Raw genomic sequence first — 15,616 nt, 5'->3', positions numbered from 1 at the left:
AAATCATATTCTCCCCCTTCCCCAGTGTTTGTTGTTTGTGTGGTGATTTTTCTGAGCTGATTTTGTAAAGTCTGTATTGTTTGTCATGTGTGGCCACTGAAACCTCTGTTCTGTTAACTTTGTGATCTGCTGGCATTTTGACGGATTTCCTTGACCAAGATCCAGGTGTTTTTTTTTTGGATGATGCTTTTGCCTGGTTACTGTAAACTTTCAGTAGGTTTCTAGAGTTCTGAAAAAGTTGATTTTGAAAAAGTTGATTTTGATAAATTTTGTCAGTTTATTCACTGCTTTTGTGGAGGGACTGGCTTTTGGATTGCATACCCCACCATTTTTATTGACCTCTCTCCCTAAAATCATACTTCTAGTTTCCTGATCATGTTACTAGTAGGCTTATAGTATTACTGACAATATAGATTCTCAGGAATTGAATGTTTTTAAAAATTGAGAGCATCTCCAAAGATGCCTAAGAATTTTTCTTGTGAGGAAAAAAGGGAAGGTAAAGTAATTGTATTAAAATAATTTTAAGGATAGGGTAATAATTGATAGGTAGGAGAATGTGTGGATTGTTTGGGTTAGTTATGAGAAAATTAAGGTTAAGTAAATATTTTTTGGGAGCTAACCAAGTACTTAACAGAGATGTCTTGGGTTACTGTAGCTTTGGGGGAAGTAAGTAGATTTAGGTAAAATTGGAATGTAAAGAAGAATCTGAACTTTTTTTTTGTAGTCATTTTTTATTATTGTTGAATTAGCAAATGGCTGGATTGTTGAGACTTTTAGAGATTGCTTGAGTCCTATAATTTGGAAGGATTAACTGAAGTGTTTCCTGTGTATAATCATATACATTAAATACATAATCATTTAAAGTTCCCTCTGAATAATTGCTGAGAAGTGTTAGATTCCTTTTCAGTAAAATGTCTAAAAGATTAAACTGGAAGTCTCAATCCAGAAACCTCAAAAAACTCTAGAAGACCTTGTTTCTGTAACATCGTCAGACTGAAATGACACTGGAACAATCACTAGGAAGTCACAGGAGGTTTTGCTGACACCTTTTTGGATTTCCTTATATAACAAAGTTATTTAAAACCACTAATTCATAATAAAGCACCATGTTTCCTATAAATAATTAAGTTCTAAAAAATGCTTTTTGAGTGTATATTATGTGCCAGGAACTACATACCAAGCCTTTGGGTAAACAAACAAACAAAAATCCACAGCATGTGTATAGCATTGTCCTTCCGCCAAAGTAGGGACATATATAATTCCAGTATACCGTGGTAAATATGCAGTCGTAAGATGCAGTTCTACATCCATTTGATAGAACTATTCATCTACAAGGCATACTTAGGAAACCCATGGGTTGTCTGGAGGTTTTTAAGAAGAAAATTGATGTCTGGATGGGGCTTTGAAGTGTGAGGAAAGATGGGAAAGGCATTCTAGCAGAGAGAGTAGCATGTCCAAATGCAAAGAAGCCCGAAGAGCCTGATATCTTCAGTTCAGTAGTAAGTGCAAGGAAAGTGCAAGAGATGAGGCTGGAGGAGGCAGGTGGAAGCCAAGTTATGGAAGAACTTTCTTTTCCATTCTAAGAAATCTGGATCTTTATTATGGAGGCAGTGAGAGTAAACTAGGGTTTAAGCTAAGGAGTGATGTAGTCAGAGTTCTGTATTGAATTTGGGCTCTGGAGGGCAGATTTGCAGACTGGAGATAGTGAGTAGTGCAGGTGGTTTTAAGAGCCATGAATCTGTAGACTTGGTGAGGGCTGGTGAAGGTTTGGGCTAGGATACTGTTGCAGGTGGTGTCAGAGGAAAGGATATTAAACTTACTTAGTAAGATAGCATCTGGAGATGAGAGGGGAAGGGGAGGATGATTCCCTGGATGGGGCAGTGTGATTATCTGATGTTAGAAATACAAAAAGAAGTGTAGGCTATTTTATTTTTATTTTTTAGTAGGGAGAAGAAGGGAGACAATGATGAGTTTATTTTGGAAATACTGTGTTTAAGGTAATGTGGAGTCATCAGCAGGATATGTGGGCCTGGACCTTAGGGGAAAAGTCAGGACTAAAGATAAATGTTTGAGACTGAATAACATAATACTCTCTGGCAAGGGAAGAAGGTGGTATAGCAATTGATAGGAGAAACAAGACATTATAGATAAATGGGAGGCCAGAAAATGCATTTTGAGAGATTAATTATGCCACTAGAGTTTGAAGTCCTTGAGGGATGGAATTCTGTCTCTTTAATTTTTTTATCCTCAGCATCTATCACAATGCCTGGTACCCAGTAGGCACTTAATGAATGTTTGTTGAATGAGTCAAAACTTTTACAATCACCCAGTCTCTAAATGCTAAGATCATTTCTAGACACCAATGGAAGTCTTGCTGATATTGTCAGCTGCTTTGTTTATCTGATGGCTAAAATAGCATGTGTATTTACTTTGCTTAATCAAAAGCTAGAGGAGGAAGCCTAAATTAGTTATAAGAATGTGTCTGGGAAGGAGAGGTATGCTAAATTTACAGGTAACAACTAGTTAGCTTCTATGAAATAGGAAGATCATTATTTCTATTGTTAGAGTAGATTAGAGTCAGACAGAATCTGACAGATGAAGACACTGCATAGCCAAACCTTTGAAGGTGATTTATAATCTTATATAAAAATGGATAATCAGAATAATTGATAATATGTAGTTATCTTTGATTTCTTGTTTTCAGTGAATTTATAAGGAACATGAACACCATAGAATAGTTTTTGATTTCTGAAACACAGTATTTTAAAAATTGAAACATGATCTTCTCTTTTAAAAACTCCAATTTTTAGTGTCTCATTACTTACTCTCTAAATATTACTTGTGATCTTTGAACTCCTCTCCATTTTAGCTTCTTGATCCTGGCTCTGAAGATCAGCTGTGCAGGACATACAGGTGTTAGCACAGCTGGCTTGCTGATGACAGCTCTGTCCGTATAGCTGTCTTGTGTGTCATTATTCATATTGTTCAGTGTCATTCTGACCTAGCCAAGCTAAAAATGGTACTCCAGCTCAAGAGGGATTTAAAAACCTTGACAAACTAAAGATAAGATACTACAGAATGTCATGTCCGTGTGCTTAACAGTTTTTAGCTTAAACACATCTAAATAACTAATTTCAGTTGGCATCTGTCTTTATCCTTTAAAATGATTTACCCCAGGAAAGAAAATATCTCTGCATGGAGAACTGTAACAATTCATAAATACTTTATTATTCTCATGTATGGGTTTTATGTTTCTTTAAATAGCTCAAGGTCACATAATCTGTTTGTAGGGTGCATTCTATGGTATATAACTACATCACATATTTATCATGCTGCCTCTGTAAGGTGTCCATGATCAAATCACCCTGTTTTCCAGCTTGATAATTTGATCTGAGGATTCAGTTTTTCAGATCCTTAATTGGGATGTAGCTAGTTTTATAATTTGATTCAGGAGATCAGTTTTTTAGTTCAATAACTGAGATGTAGCTATAATGTGCGGACCGGGTGTTACGGTAGTTTTACCCTTTGTGCTGGTGATGGCAGTTGGAAGTCATTGGAGAGTTCTGGCTCTGCTCCAGAGCAGTGGGTTAAGGTAAATAACCTGTCAGCAAAAGGAAGCTAGTTTCTCCCTGCCTTCTTTTCAGATGAAGAGTGTGTGTTTGCTGCATCACCAGTGCAGTGCCTGCTCTGCTGAGAGCGTACCAGGGCCTCCTCTCCGCAGGTGTGCAGCACAGCGAGAACTGTGTGTGTGCCTGGGACTGGCCTGGTCTGGGGTCATTCCAGATGAGATGGGGACCAGTGCAGAAGGGCAACTGCTGCACAGCTGGCTCGTCTCTCTGTGTGATAACTATGTGTGGGTCACAGGAGAAATCGGGGGGAGAAAACACGAATGAATGAGAGTGTGCTCATGTTCAGTGAAACTGAGGAGGATAGGATGTTTAAATGATGGTCTTCATTACTTATCTCAAAACTACTAAAAAGGGAGAGCGTGGAGAGTACTTTAAAAAGTGTGAAGTGCTTTTGGAAATATTAATAGAATTATTACTAATAGAAATAGTACTGGTACTCTGTGCATCTCCTTAATTGAGTAGTTACAGAAAAGGTGTATGAGGGAAACATTCATTTAGATACAGCTATCCAGCTCATGAATGCCATTTCCATTGAGCTGATATGCTTTCATTCCTGCTTCTATCACCAGGCACTTACCAGAGTCCAGAGTCCGAGAACTGTCTAAATATCTTTTTTTTTTTTAATATTCTCTCTTTCTACTGCTCTGTAGAATTTGTGAGTTCAGAATGACATTATTTGGTCACACACTTACTGAGAGCCTCTGTATGCAGAGCATTTTTCTTGATACTCGTGGGACTGTGGGGTATGTGGTAACTGTGGCTGATGCCCCTCTCTTCTCTGCAGTGTCCACGTTCTGGCTTAGCCAAATATTCTGTTGATGAGCCAGTAGAGTGGGTGTTCAGTAGCTGTGCCAGGGAGTTAGATGCAGTCAAGTTGTAAACTAGACTATGAAAATGCATCAGGATATAGGACACTTATTTCATGAAACAGCCAGAAGGTGTCTATGAGATGGCGCCCTGTGCTAGTGACAGGAGTTCACACATTCTGTGGTGACATATGGTAATTTTAAAGAACTTTTGAGATGGTGAAAAATATCTTTCTTTCTATACCTCTAAGGCAGGGGATGGCTAACATTTTTCTGTAAATATTTAAGTAATATTTAGATAGTAAATATCTTAGGCCTTGTGGACCATATGGTCTCTGTCTCAACTACTCAACTTTCTTGTCCTAGCAGGAAAGTAGCCAAAGACATTAAGTAAGTGAATGGGTGTGGTTCTGTTCTGATAAAGCTTTATTTACAGCAGTATGTGGTAGGCTGTATTTGTTCCCCTGGCTGGAGTGTGCCAAGTACTCACTGCTCTCTGCTTCATAGGTTGAAACATAGTACATAGGCTGTTCTAGTGTGTAGGATGAAAAATAGAATACAGAGAGAAGGGAAAGCAATAAAGAATTATTGGAAGTAGAAGGAAATACAGAGAAGGAAACAGGGTAAAAGAAGGCAGGGAAATGGAAGCAAAATAAAATATGAACACAGAATAAGAATAGAGGCTACAGGAAATATTGTAGAGGTCTGTATTTGATAATAATATCTCTCAAAGAACATTTATATGAAACAATGGAGGCCATAATAGATCAGAGTAAATAAAACCTTAAGCAGATTAAGAGTATGAGGTATAATCTAATAACCTTTATTTTCCCCAGGCATTAAAGATTGAGACATTTATTATATATATATATATTTTTTTATATGTTAAGTGAACCTGAGCTTTTTATTTAGAATCTTTACTACTTCTTTCTTGGTATCCTATTCGTCAAAACACAGCTAGTATCACATTTCATAAGGTTTGTTTGCTTGTTTATTTTTTAACTTGCAACATTGGGTCTAGACACATTTATAGCTATGCATAATAAAAGATGCAAGTTCAGGGGGGTGGGGAAAAAAAGATGCAGGTTCACATTTTGAGAGTTGAGCAGTTTTTCTAAAAATTACTAATTTAATTTCATAATCGATATACCTAGTAGAAATAACTTTTTTTGGTGTTATGGTAGAAGTACAGAAAATTAGAAAACAGATTGATGGTTTATGAGTAAAGATTAAACAGAGGAATAGGAACGGTACAATGTGGATCTTATGAATCACTTAAATCTGAACTAGGTTGTTATAATAAAGGAAGTATATATATTTCATAACAATGTTTGACTTATTAGAAACTTTTATTTATTTTTCTCTATACAATTCCTGTTTCTTGTAGCATATGTATTAGAAATATGTGTTTTCTGAAAGTATGTAATAAGGGAAAGTAAACTACTCTTTCTAAAAATCATACTACTTAGTAGGACTCAGTAGATATTTTTTAAATTCTTTGTCAAAGTATGAAGTTGTAAAATTGTTTATATAATGTTATCAAAATGTACATTTTGATAATTGAGATTTATATTGTGAAATCCTGTGAAAAAATTCACTACATTCTAAAAGTTAATTGTTACCCATTTTGAAGTAGCAAAACATTGTCTATATTTGCTATTGCTCACCTCTATAAGTAAATCACAGTGCAAAGGGTATGGAATCAGTTACAGAATGCATAATGATGTGGTATAACCAGACTTAAAGACTGACTTTTGAAATTATACTATAAAATTAATTTGAATTTTTAAATTATAATCCATAGATAGGTGACAATGGTTGTTTTAATCTGAGTTGACACAAAAATCTGTATTTTAAAAGATGAACCTAATTTTCCATTTAGGAAAAAAATGATATTACTATTCTAATAGTATTACTTCAAAATTTTTTGACAGCAAAGATATTTACTTTAGATTCTCATATTTGAAAGGAATAATTTTGCGTCCAATGGCCAGTGTCTCCTAAAGAAATCCCACTTACCTCTCTTCTGATTTTAGTCACTGTGTTCTCAGCTTGCTTGTTCTATTATTGTTTTCATGACCACATTTATGCAATAAGGAGAGTCTATTTTTTATGGTTGGGTGTTGAATCCCTTCTCAGTTAATCCTTATTCACACCCTGAAATCCAAACTTGCCTTCTGCATTTTTTCTGAACAGTCTCCCCCTTTCGCCCCTTCTTCCCTCCCCTTGTCGTGGTTCCTTCCTGCACCATTGTATTTTCACTTGTCCTAGTGTCACAGTTTTGTTTTCTTTCAATATGATGCTTTCACTCCCTATGCACTTTAAAATAAAAGAATTTCTTGCCAATCCCTTTTCAAGACTTATAAAGACTTTTCTGGAAATATTTGAAGAACATTTTACATGCCTTCTCTCAAAGTTTTGATTTAATTTAAAAGCAGAAAAGACTCTTAATTTTAGTACAAATATTTGTGATGTTATATCTATTATATATCATGGGTCACTGTCTCTTGATGGCACTGTCAACATTCCACAGATAATTTAAAATTAAGTGTTAACATACACGTATTATTCAAGCATTGTTGTAATTATGATGCCCATCATTAGGTTTAGCAAAATGACTGCATTTTGAGGGTTTTTTTTCCTATATGATATAAAAAACTACTTAACGTGGCAAATTAAATGAAAATGTTAATTTGACAATAAATCACAGTTTTAAATACTAAATGCTTAGCTTAATATTGTTCAGAAAGTTTATTTAGAGACTATAAAATGTGGCTTCCTGTTCCTGTATGTCAAGCTTCGAAGATGAAGCATGGTACCTGATATTAACCAGGCTGTAAGACCTCCAGTGCTCAAACTGTGTTGTGGATTATACCTTCATTGCTTATCGTTCCCCCTCCACCGCCCACCCACCCCACCCCCTTTGCCCGTATTAGCAATCTGCTTTTGTACTTTGACATCCAGGATTTCCCTAGTGAATTTTGTCACAGAAAAAAGAGAATCATCAATATCGCAGTTAAACTTGACTTTCAAAGCTAATAGTATCTCATTTGGGGGCTCAAATTTAATAAATTTTCTTTGATTCTGGGTGAGTTTTTAAACATCAAACAATGAATTGGCCAGGGTACAGTAAAATATTTAGATCTATTGACTATGGTTCAGAAGGGTAGAAGGCAAAACACTAGTGGTTTGATGTTGATAAATTCTCAGTACCATAATCCACATTAATGTTTTCTTTTATCTGAGTGCACATTGGTGACAAAAAAAAAGAGAGAGAAGGTATCCATACATCTAAATTATAAAGTGCAAAGCAAATATGTTTGTAAAATATGATTTATTTTGTTATGGAAAATAAGTTGAAAGCACTCTCATCCTGACTAAAGACTCTGGAGAATGTTTGCTGCAGATAAATGTACATTCTTGAATTGGGACTCCAGCATGCTTACAGAACTCACACCAATGTAAAAATTGCATTGCAGTGTGTTTTACAGAATATACTCTTTGATATTCACTTATTGACAGAAATTGCAAGTCAAGTCAAGAGTATAAAGATTTTTATACCCATAGATGGGCAAGAGCAATTAAAAATGTCATCATATGTTTGTGTGTGTTTGTTGGTTTAAGGAAACCCTATACAGTGTGATACATCATTCATAAAATAAGAAAAAAACTCAAGCAGTTTTATAGCCTTCCCAAGAAAAATAAAGAGATGAAGGAGAGGTTTTCTATCAGATCTTATTGCTAAGTTGCATTTGACGTTGCAGGTAAAAGTAGAGATATATAAATATACATTTATTTGAGCAATTAGTGGTATTTTTATAGTTCCCTCCTTATTTTGACATTTGCTACCTCATAAAAAAACTCCTTTTAGCCTGTGGCTTTAAGCTAATTTTATAATATTTATCAAATATATGGGAGCAAAGAGATACATTTAAAAACCAATTCAGGCATAAGGAAAGTTAGAAAATATGCCTACGTATGAAAACTATCATTAATCTATGTGATTAAAAATGAGAGCTCACTGATCTTAAAAGGAAACTAAAGTGTGGAATTTTAAGGCTTTTACTAAATTTGGAAATTAAAAACGAAAATAGATCCATTTCTGAGAGTTTTAAAATTGTTATACAGGAAGTATTTTCTCCTTTTTCCAGAAGGTGGCAGTGTAATATCAACTGCATGTGGTTCCTGTACTGGCTAGAGATTGGGTTTCTCCTGTATCTGTGATATGTTTGTATTGTTATCTTTCCAAATACTTAAAATTTAGTACGAATACTACTAATTTTATCCGTTATCTTATTTAGAAGTTGCATAACTGAGTTGGTTTATATGTATTTAATCGTTAAGACTCAGGTTTATAAAAAGTAAAAGGGCAAATGAACCTCTTACTGGTATATTTTCCTTGTGTGTTTAGTATATTTGTTTTTATTTTAGGGTACATATTATTGAAGTTTTCTTTTCAAAGGCTAGTACTAATAACTATCTTGTCTAATATGTATCAGTTAATACCAGCTAAATTAAACATGTTATTAAGAAAGTGGTAATAATTAGGAGATTGCTGTTTGCTCTCTTATTTTGTGAATGTTTTTCCTTCTCTTTTCTTTTGAGGGTGAAACAGTGAAAAAATAATTCAAAACCTCTTGATCAGAAGAGCTCCAGTGACTCTTCTTCCCTCCCTCATTTCAAGCAGGAGGATGCTTTTTCTTCTTAACATTCTCCTCCAGCACTCTGAATTAGAGATTTATTTGCAACGAAAAATCAATTAGTCCTAAATTTATTCATGGATTTCAGGTCCAGCGATCAATGCAAGTCCACTCAGTGGGCTCAAGGGGACCCAGTTCATCCCAGTTAATGTGTCTGAAGGGGAATTACCATTGATGCTGTTTTTTTCCCTTTAGGTCAGAGATCAGATCTCGCTGTCACGGACTGCGGCAAGTAGGAATGACTTCACCCTGCAGCTACCCCAACTGCACCTGGAGACCTTTGCAATGGAGGGGCTCAAGGGCGGGCCAGAGGTTGTGGCGTGCCAGGTTAGAGTCTAAATAACATTGTTTGCTACTGAGACATGTAGAAAAATATATTGTATCAACTGGAGAGAATGAAAGTGTCAAAGTATTGTGAATACCATACAGTAGATGCAAATCACCTTTCTTCTTCCATAGAACACTGTATTTCACAAATAATTGTGTTTTTTTCTTTAAAGCCTAGAACTAGCCTATTAAGTAATCCAGAAAAGTATTTTTTAGCCAAGGAAAAACATGTGTTTTATAGCTAAGTACAGTATTAAAAGAACATACTTTCCTGTCAGCAGAGGACAATGCAATGCTAGGCTCTTATCTCTTTAAGCTAGCCTCAATTTGTAGCTCTTATTGTTTTGAAATAAGTCACTTTAGATAAAATTATCAGGAGAGATACTAGAAATTTTTCAGTGCTAATTCCAAAGAAATCCAACATTTCTTATGTGGTAATTTAATTTCAGCAAATCTGGAACCTAACTGCACTTTGCATCGAAGACTATTTTACCCTTTAATGTTAAGTTTTAACGAACATTGTAATATGCTCAAGTTGGATTATTTCATTTGTAAAACTCAAAGCACCAAATCATGCAACCTCAGATAACCTTAAAGTCAACTTATTTTTAAAAGCATGCTCATTTTCAGATGCTGCAGATCTCACTATTCTAGGTTACTGTTGTATCATTATGGTCATTTTTATCCTGAGGGTTAAAATTTTTCTTTAATTGGACAAAACAAAATTCAGTATGTGCTTCATTCTCTTCTTAAAGTCCAATGCTTTTTTAGAGAAATCTATCAACATTACGTTAACTGTAGGGAGCCTGATATTTCAAAAGTAGTGGCCCTTGTTCGATAGCACTCTGTATTTTTCAATATATTTAAGAGAGAAATAGCTCTTAAAACTCAGTCTCTGTTTCACATTTTGAGGTTTGAAATAAACTTTTTCATTCTTCAGCTCATGACCATGTGAAATTTTAATTTTGTATAAAATTAATGTCAGTCCAAGTGGGCCTTTGTTAATTTTTTTACATGCTCCATATCTTCATTTAATTTGTTATTAGTACTCAAATTAAGCTCTACAAAGAAAAAATTCTAATGGAAGAAATGAGTTTGTCCATCAATATATCTAAAATATATATGTAATTATAAAACTAAGTATAAAATATTTTTATTTTCAGTTATAGCCTGGAATACTGTACTGTTATTTAGTATAAGATTAAGATGTATGTTTAAATTTGATTATCATTGTTTATGAATTTATTGTAACCATGAGTACAATATGATTTGAGATTTTTCTAGTGGCCATAAAATAACCCTTCAGGTGGTATCTTGATTTAGAATCTTACAGGACTTAGTACTTCTCATAATTCACAAATAAACACATCCCCAAAACTCTTAGGTTTTGGTGATTTGCAAAGAGAATGATTCTTAGGAATGCCTTTTTAAAATTTTTTGAGCAAAGCATGAACTCTATGATTCTGACACCTGTCAATAGCAAGAAGGAAATGTAGAGACCCATATTTTAAACTCCTATCTTTTCTAAGTTCTATTATAAATAGTTATGCACATTGTCACGTATCTAAACACTTTGGGTAAGTTTTGCATTGAGATGCTGTAATACACATTATAGTTTAGTATTCCATGCAAAGAAAAGCACATGATTTGGGCCATAATAATATTTTTCTCACACAAACACAGACAGAAATGGTGATATGCTTTGGAGTACTTTGAGAAGAAAGACATTGTAGTAATTGACAATGTTTAATTATAATAATAACTACCATTTCAGTGAGCACTTACTTTGTACTAGGTGTCAATCATGCTTAGTTCTTTAAATATATGATTTCATCTAACTTTTCCAATGGATCTGTAAATTGATGGTATTGTTTTACTTTTACAATTGAAAACAAAAACCACAACAGGTAACTCGCCTCAAATCAACAGCAGGTTAAGTGGTAGGGCTCAGAGCCTGAATTTAAGTCTAGGTATAGTTGACTGCAAAGCCAGTCCTGGTCAAATCTGACGCTAAATGCTTACGTTAAATGGTAAGAGTAAAATCCTTGAAAACTTCCATTTACAAAATATTCATTATGCATCTGTGTACGATGTAGGTCATAGTTAATGCTGTATTGTAGACAAATTCACAGGTAAAAAATTTTGTTTCCTTTTGACAGGCTAATGTTATAGAACTCTACTTTTCACCCTTTTTGTGGTATATAAATATTTTATGCTAACTGTGACTACAGTTTTAGCTTTGTCCTCTGTGCTGATGACATGGACTATTCAAAGAGAGCAGGTGCTTTGATCAGGAGGAGGGTCACTGAACAGGGTGACACAGCCATCATTTAGAGCAGGAGGAGCTGAAGTTCTCCCACTGTCACTGTCTGTCTTTTCCAATGTGGCAAGCTTTATTGTAGGTATAATCTCAGACAGAAGGAAGACAGTGAGTATGACTGAAAGGCAAAGAGGATGAATAGATTCAGTTTTCTTTCTGGACCCAGAAGAGCATGTGACTGATGCTTCCTACAGGAGAAAATTCAGTTCATCTAGGCTTGGAGATCTGCTGGCTTTTAGTCTTGGTGTCCTTATTGGCAAACAAAGCATAATGCTACTGATTTTTCAGGCTTGTAGGACTGAGTGAAGCAACGCATATAAAGTAGAGAGCACAGTGCCTAGAATGAAGAGAGCAGGCAGTGTGTGGTGGCTTTTATTATTGCAGCTGTTATGAGACCCTTTGTAAAGATGGAGTAAGCAACAGCTTGTTTTCATTACTTTAAAGGGGAAGTGTGTGTGTGTGCATGTGTGTGCACGTGTGCACATGTGTGTATTTTATTTTGAGGGATGGTTATTTAAATCCTTTTCCTCTGTATCTTTCTATTTGACTTCTTTACTTTTCTTTTTCTTCAAAAGCTCTAAATGGTTTTGATCAAGATCAACGTTAGCTCCCTGTTTACTTTTCCATGTTACTTGATGTTTCAGTGAGGCCATGTCCCCAATGAAACCCTTTGTCTAAGAACTGTTATACCTGTGCTTTTATCTCCCAAATCATAGCATGTCAGTCTACTAGAATACTGGAAAGAAATAAAAACACGTGGATTAGACAAGTTAGCTTTACCCAAAAAGTCCCGTACGGAGTGAATGTAGAGGACTTCGTAATAAAAAATCTTCTGCCCATACTTTATAAAGATATTACTTGTTTCTCATTATCTTATACTTTGAATTGTGTTTTTTCAACAATTATGGTATATAATGCTTTTACTATCTGGCAGATATTATCAGGCACCCAGTAAATTTTTGTATCTCCATCCCCATTCAACAATAGGGCACAAAGAACAATATTAGTAGATAACATTGCTGGAGTGCTTCTTCTGTCCGAGTGTCTGTACTATGCACCTTTCATTTGCCATCTCATTTAATCCCTGCAAAAACCTTGTGAATAATAGTTGCTTTTTCTGCTTTTATCCATTCTACAAAGGAAGAAGCTGAAGCTTATTGAGGTGAAGTAAATTGCTAAATGTCACATATCCAGGGAGTAGGGTAACTGGTCCATTCATGCTTTTAATCATGACTTTCTGCCTTTTGTAAACCATGGCTTACTGGTTTCTTTTGTGTGTGTGTGTGTGTGTGTGTGTGTTTTAAAATGTCTGAGAGGGAAAAAGAATAAAGATGGGGGTCTGTTTGTAGAATACAATTTTATTTGTGAGGAAATAGTGGTGAGAATGGAAACCCGAAAGAGGTTAACTGGGAAAATTATGTAAAATTGTGCAGTTCAGCCTCTCCATCTGTAAAATGAAGATAATGAAAGTTTCTAAGTCATAGTGTTAATGTGACAATTAAATGGTAGATACATGTAAAACACTTAGAATAATGATAGGTACATTGTAAACACTCACTATTTGTTAGCTATCCACTAACATGAAGGCTTCATGAAGACACGAACTCTGCTCACTGCTGCATGCTTTAGAATGAATTAGTGGAATTGCTGCGTCTAAGATTATGCACATTCTAAGGCTTTTGGCACATATTCCCCAGTTGCCCCAAAAGAGACTGTTCCAGTTTACCCCTAAATGACTTCCATTAGGTCTTTAGTTTCCTTTTACAAGTATGGTTCTTTCTGATATAAAAGAAAGTTTTACTTTCCTTTTACAGTTTAGGTCTTCCCTGGTTTCGGATGTCCATTCTCACTTGGCCTTTATTTAGGGAGTTGCCAGGGATCAGTCTCTTTACTTCCATAGTGAAGTAACGAGAATATATTTTGTGACAGCTGTTTGCCTTACAGATATTCTTTTTCTGTTATTCCTGGGTCCATGACTGTGCTTGGAATGTTTGAGATTATTGGAAACTTGACCTTTTTGGTTAAGTGGGATCATTTTAGTAGTAAAGTATCAAAAAGATTTTGGGGTTATCTAAAGTTGTTATCTATGACAGTTGGTGCAGTTCTCTTTGAATTCTAAAATCAAAATATCTTTTAAATTAGAAACATAAACCAATTTTAGAATTGGGTTGTGGGATCGAACAGAATGTTGAAATGCTACCTTCCTCAAAGGTTGGAAAGTACTATTTGTTAGGGGAAAACAATTGACTGGAAAAGTCACATAACTTACTTAAGAATGCATTTTTTCCATTGTCATCTTTTGTTTCATCTAACTGCTTGATAGCTGTAGTCTATAGTTCCACAGAGTGTAAATTGTGCCAATGAGGAATCTAAATGTCCTCAGTTTGAGCCTGAACTTGAGAATGAATATAAGAGTTAGTGCATTTGCTTTTTCTGTTGACATGAGGAACAGTAAATGGCATTTTCTGATGTAATATCAGAAAAACATTTTTATTATTTGCTAGTCAAAATTTTAGAATTCTACTCTGAAGTTTGATAGTATACAAGTAGACCTTAAGTTTCTTCAAAATTTCCTGCTTATAGAGCTTAAGCAGTGCTACATGAAACAAAATATAATGTCAGGATGTCAATGTGTACAGAAGGATTTAAGGGTGTGTTGCAAATCAGGGTAACAGTTGTTAGATAAAAAATAGCATTTAAAGATCGATGATAGTCACTGTGAGTCACACCTGTTGTCCTCAATCTGTATCTTTTCCTAAGGTTTTAGTTTTCAATGATTAAGAAACCTTTGCTGGAGACTGAGCCCAGCATGGGAGTCATTAGAGCGGTCTTGGTACCATCACCTCAGTCTTCTTACCTTCATCCCGCCCTTCCTCCTTCCATCTCTTCCTGTGCCTGTTCCTTTTGTGCTTTGTTTTGGTGGTGGTGGTGGAGAGGGGATAGGGGGAATGCATCAGTCAGAATTCGAGGACACAGTCTTGAGATTGAAATGTGAAATTACACTTTTTTGGTCCAGGTATTTACCAAGCTCTTTCTATATGCTACCATTCTCTTCTTAGTCCCCATGTTTTATTTTAAAAGATTTATTGTAGAAAAAGTATTTTTCTTTATATTTATTGTTAAAGCATAGTCTCGAGCACTAAGTGATAGCTAAGCTTTCTAAAAAGTATCTGTTCAAGCTAGGAGTTCTAGAAAGTTTCCTTTAAAAAAATATTTAGCTGATGAGACATTTCTCATCTCACATCCTGGCTTTCACTGCAGTTAAGCAGTGTTCTGAAACAACTGATTTTTGATAATGTTGTTGGGACTTCGATCTCTGCCTTCTGAAAATTACAGGATGACATAAGAGGCAAGGAAATGCATCCGTGTAAATCTTGTGCTACACAGAATCTCATACTAAGGAATCTTATGATTTCTTACTCCTTAACTCAGCTGAAAATATTCATGAATTATTATTCCCTGGGAGAATGATCTTCTCTCAGTGATCTGAACTGACACTGAGTAAAACCTGGTAGGAATTCTTTAAAAATGAGGCATGATTCATAAAATCCTTTTTCCAGTTTTGTTTTTTATCCTTTCTTCCTTTGTTTATTATAAGGAGGAATAATTGGTAGAAATTGAAATTGTAGCACAGATGTTTGAAGAGGTTATGCAACTTTACTAGAAAGTACTAGGATTAGCTGTAGAATGGATGAAATCCATCCCCCTGTAGATACAAATTACACAGGTAACAGGAATTCTCATTATTGTATCTGTTTGTAGTGTTTTTCTCATAGAACACAACATTGCCTTTCTTGCAAAAGATGAATATGGATTCATCCTTACAGTGCTGAA

The 15,616-nt window shown here is 35.0% G+C and overlaps 1 protein-coding gene across 8 annotated transcripts in view; it reads left to right on the top strand.

Annotated features, from left to right (window-relative positions):
* CCDC171 (coiled-coil domain containing 171) overlaps nucleotides 1-15,616 on the top strand; it is a 353,248-nt gene that overhangs the window by 257,288 nt on the left and 80,344 nt on the right. For all 8 annotated transcript variants that reach the window (XM_073228479.1, XM_073228476.1, XM_073228477.1 and 5 more), the window contains one exon: nucleotides 9,331-9,462. In XM_073228479.1, the coding sequence (XP_073084580.1) occupies nucleotides 9,331-9,462 (132 nt within the window). The remainder of the gene's footprint in view (nucleotides 1-9,330; nucleotides 9,463-15,616) is intronic.

The sequence above is a fragment of the Manis javanica genome, chromosome 2, assembly GCF_040802235.1.
Source record: "Manis javanica isolate MJ-LG chromosome 2, MJ_LKY, whole genome shotgun sequence".
Taxonomy (NCBI): domain Eukaryota; kingdom Metazoa; phylum Chordata; class Mammalia; order Pholidota; family Manidae; genus Manis; species Manis javanica.
This window is presented reverse-complemented; position numbering and strand designations above follow the sequence as displayed.